Raw genomic sequence first — 4,172 nt, forward strand, 5'->3', positions numbered from 1 at the left:
AACCCCGGGAACTGCCTGCCCCCCCCAACCCCAGGAACTGCCTGCCCCGCACACGCCGGCCCTGGGAACCGCCTGTCCCAGACACATCCACCCTGGGACATGTCTGTCCTGCCCCCCCGCAGTGGCCCCCTCCCCGGCCAAGCTCCCTGGACAGTGTTTGCCTGGGACCTGGACAGGCATCCGAGAGCACGTACCTGCCCGCCTAAGAGCCAGGTGGAGCCGCTCTGCTGCGGCTGGCTTGAGGGGGGTCTCTGGCCCCGCCCCCTGGAAGGCCGACCTGGGAGGCTCCAGGGCCTGCAGCTGGGGCAGGACAGCCGGCGCCAGCACGCCCTCCAGCCTGTCCTCCCTGAAGAAATGTTCATAGACCTCAGGGATGGAGATGGGCACAGGGTCTCCAGGTACGGGGGCCGGTACAGGATCAGCTCTTGGGAGTGGCGCCGGGGCCCCCCGCTGCCTTGGCCTCTGGGCTCCCGTGTCTTGGAAGAAGAATTCACACATGTCTGGCCACTGGATGCCTGCCGGATCCTGACCGGCCGCTGCCGCCTCAGCATCCTGGTCCTCCTCGATGGTGTCACAGAAGAAGAACTCATAGGCCTCCGGGAGGGTCACGGCAAAGCTGCACCCGGGCCCGGCCCTCATCACGGCAGAGGGAGGGGGGCGAGGCAGGTGCTTGAGGATCCGAGGCTGGTGGGGCCGGGGCCCGACGGCCACAGCATCCCAGGCTCCGGGCCCCCCGTGGCCCCCAGTTGCTGTCTGGGGGGCTGAGGGCCTGGCTGTGGCCGATAGGGCCAGGCCTGAGGCCTCTCCTGAGCCTGGCTTGTTGGGGCCAGGCCCAGCCACGGAGAAGCGCACTTTCTTCTTCTTGGGGACTTGGGTGAGACCCGGTGCGGGCTCCCCAGAGCGGTGTCCAGGGGCCCCTGCTGAGAGCGCAGACACAACAACCTCCGTCTCCACATCAGGCCCAGCTCTGCGGGTGGGAGACCAGGCGGGGCCAGCGACGTCAGCTGTGGGAACAGGGGTAGACACAAGCCCGCCGGACTCGGTCATCCTCGGCACAGCCTCTGAGACAGGTGGAGATGAAGCCACCTCTAGCTTAGCCACTGGGCCTGCTGTCGGCAAGGCCATGTCCAGGCCATGCTCGGAGACAGGTGTGGACACAGCCATGTCCGTGTCAGGTTGCAGCTTGGAGATGGGTGTAGACGGGGCCACACTGGACTGAGGCTCAGAAGCCAGTGTAGACACAGCCGTGTCAGGTTGCAGCTCGGAGGCAGGTGTGGACACAGCCATGTCTGACTTAGCCCTTGAGACATCTGGGTGGGCTTCCTGGACAGGCGTGGACACCGTGTGCAGCTCAGCTCGGGGAGGGGCTCTGATCTGGTCTGTGCCTTGCTCAGTCACAGGGACAAGTGTAGATAGGCCCAAATCTGGCCCTGGCTCAGGAGCTCCTGTAGGGCCTAGCCCCAGCTCCTCCTGCCTGGCTTTGGCCGTCAGCTTTGCCGTCTCAGGACTGGCCGCAGGGAGCAGCGGAGAGCCCGTCTGGGCAGAAGTAGAGGCTCCTGCGTGCCCACCCCCCTTGGCACCCACAGCTCGCCTCTTCTTTCGGCTGGGGCTCCGTGCTGGCCCTCCAGGGCTATCGGGGGGCCTCTGGGAGCCAGTGCTGTGGCCAGGGGACTCGGGACTCCGAGGGGGCTCACCAGGAGGCCGTGGGGCAGGGCCCTGCAGAAGTCTGTGCATCTGGTCTCCAGAAGACGCCGGACCAGGGCAGGATGAGCACTGGCAGGGAGGGCTGGTGCCGGGGCCGAGGGACGGTGGAGCCTCTGCCCGTGTGGACGTGCTGGGTGTCTGCTGACCGGTCCCCAGGGCCAAGACAGGCTCACACAGAGACCTGCTGACCAGCTGCTGTGTGGCCACGTCCTCCTCCTTGCAGCCCCGCCAGCTCCGCCCTCCTGCAGCTGGCTGCCCAGTTGGGAGAGGCGGGGGCCTGGGGGGACTGCTGCCACTGCTGTCCCCTTGGTCAATGTCACTGGACAAGGGCTCGTCCCCAGAGGCCAGGCCAGCCTGCAGGAGGCCACACTCATCGGCGGTGGCTGAGAACTCAGCCCAGTCCTGGTCACTCAGCTGGACACTATACTGGAAATTTTCCATGTGGGGTCAGCAGAGGCACTGGAGGGTGGCAGAATGGGTCCGGTGGGGTCTTCGTGGGTTCAGGCCCCAGGCACTACCCTGCACATGCAGCTCCTGCCACATGAGACCCGGGGGTTCCACCGCCTCGGAGCTCCATCTGGGCCCTGAAAGGAAGAGAACATCTCGAGGGGAGGGCCGCGCTTCCTTCACACGTAGTGGTGACAATTTCCAAGTTAGAAGATCCCCAGCTCCCATGACCCTAGTTCCCAACGCACCCCCAGTGATACCTGTGTGATGATTACATTACATAGTGTGTTACATTCCTAGAATCTAGGATGATTTTCTACCAGTGAAGTTATAAAACCAGCCGTCCTCAGGTTCGAATGCTCAGTTTCCTATCACACCTTAGCTGGGGCGGCCTCACTTCCTCCACCTTCTGCCAGAGCTGTCTTTACACGGCAAAGCACCTTTCAGGGTCCACCCAATGGGACCCGTGCGCTCGGGGGATGGGCAGCCCTGGCCCATCCCAGGGCACCCCAGCTGGCAGCCGGCCACAGGAGAGGATTGCAGGACCCAGCAGGTGCCCAGCCCTCGGTGATGACCTTCCGATCGCATTGGCTGGGCCAGGCTATTCTCTGAGCTTCCAGTGGTGCTCACCAGAGCTGGCCCCGGTCAGCAGAGAGAGCCTGGGCAGGAGGTGAAGGGTGCGATGGGTCTCTTGACCCAGCAACCACCTCGGGCCGTCCTCGAGGTCTGCAGCACAACCCAGGCCTGCCTGGCTGCTCAGGGTGCCCTCCTTTGCCCCATCTCAGAGAAGCAGGAAGAGCCTAGCCAGCTGTGGGGTCTACCCCTAGAGGGGGCTGCCCTCGGCCTCAGGTCAGCCCCTCTGGACCCAGGGAGGGGGAAATCCCTTTGGCAGGGACAGAGTCCTGAGACGGAGGCCAGGGACAGTGGCTTGCCTCCCACTGACCTTCGCCCTCCTCTCTGGTCTCTTGAGAAGCCTCTGTGGGGGTTGTTGCCATTGGGACCCCTTGGGTCAGGAGCAAGCAGCTGACCATGTCCTACCTGGGTCCCGGCGGCCAAGCTGGGTGTCTGAGCTGCCCATCCCAGGGCGGCATGGTGCTAGGCTGGCTGCACAGGCTCCACCCCCTGTGCCAAAAATACCGCGTCCCTGTGGTCACACGTGACTTGTGCCAGCCATCAGGGTCCAGGCCACAAATAGATGGCATTTGAGGGCCCTCCAGCTACAGTATGTGAGAACGACTCCTGGCACGGGGCTGGGCCAAGGTGAGGTCAGACACAGGCTGGAGGATGCTGACCAGCAGGCAGCACCACTCAGTTCCCGTGCTTCCACCACCCACAGTGAAACCTCAGACCTGCCCTCCCTGCCACCCCTGGAATGTTCCTGGCCTGCTTTTGAGATGGCCTCTGTGTCCTGGCCAGGGCTTGTGCCTCCCTGTCCTGACCTCCAGGACTCATGTGAAGGTGAGTGGCCCGCATAGCCACACAGCCAGGGAGTGTCAGGGTCAGGTGTCCCCATGCCCAGCTCTGCTCAGCTGCACCCTCCAGGCTGTCCTGACCTTGGGGTTCACGGTGCCCATTCCCAGGCAGGTTCTGAGCCAGGGGACAAGAACACAGGGCAAGAGATCCAACAATAAACATCCAATCTAACAGGCAGATAAGCTCAGCTCCAATGGCAGCACTCCTGAGAAAGAAGTAGGGAGAGGGGTGACTGGGGGGGTCAGAGACCTCTCTAAGGAGGGGTTTTGGACCCGGAAGTTCCTGGGAGTCCAGGGCACAGGACTAGGAGACTGGTGCCTGCACTGTGAGGGGTGGCAGTGAGAGCTGGGCATGCGGAAAGTGCATGCTTGGTGCCACACGATGCTTTTCCAGAAAGTAGCTGCCACAAGGCCGCAGGACAAGGTGTCCCGCCACCCAGGGCCAGCCTGACTTGAGCTTTCACAAGTTAAATCGCACCCTGCATCCCTTTCTGCGTCTGCGTCCTCGGGTCCACGCTGCGCTCTGGAGACAGCTGCCATGAGGGCTGT

At 63.7% G+C, this 4,172-nt stretch overlaps 1 protein-coding gene across 2 annotated transcripts in view; it reads right to left on the reverse strand.

Moving 5' to 3' along the window:
• PERM1 (PPARGC1 and ESRR induced regulator, muscle 1) overlaps nucleotides 1-3,269 on the reverse strand; it is a 5,757-nt gene extending 2,488 nt beyond the window's left edge. Inside the window, exons 1-3 of one of the 2 annotated variants that reach the window (XM_017854430.1) lie at nucleotides 3,190-3,242; nucleotides 2,246-2,288; nucleotides 195-1,773 (exon numbers count right to left, since the gene is read on the reverse strand). In XM_017854430.1, the coding sequence (XP_017709919.1) occupies nucleotides 195-1,773; nucleotides 2,246-2,288; nucleotides 3,190-3,242 (1,675 nt within the window). Of the gene's footprint in view, nucleotides 1-194; nucleotides 2,289-3,189 lie in introns of both variants that reach the window. The other variant, XM_017854429.1, reaches the window with a different exon arrangement.
• Nucleotides 3,270-4,172: the final 903 nt, after the last annotated feature.

Source organism: Rhinopithecus bieti, unplaced genomic scaffold (genome assembly GCF_001698545.2).
Source record: "Rhinopithecus bieti isolate Rb0 unplaced genomic scaffold, ASM169854v2 scaffold_39375, whole genome shotgun sequence".
Classification (NCBI taxonomy): Eukaryota; Metazoa; Chordata; class Mammalia; order Primates; family Cercopithecidae; genus Rhinopithecus; species Rhinopithecus bieti.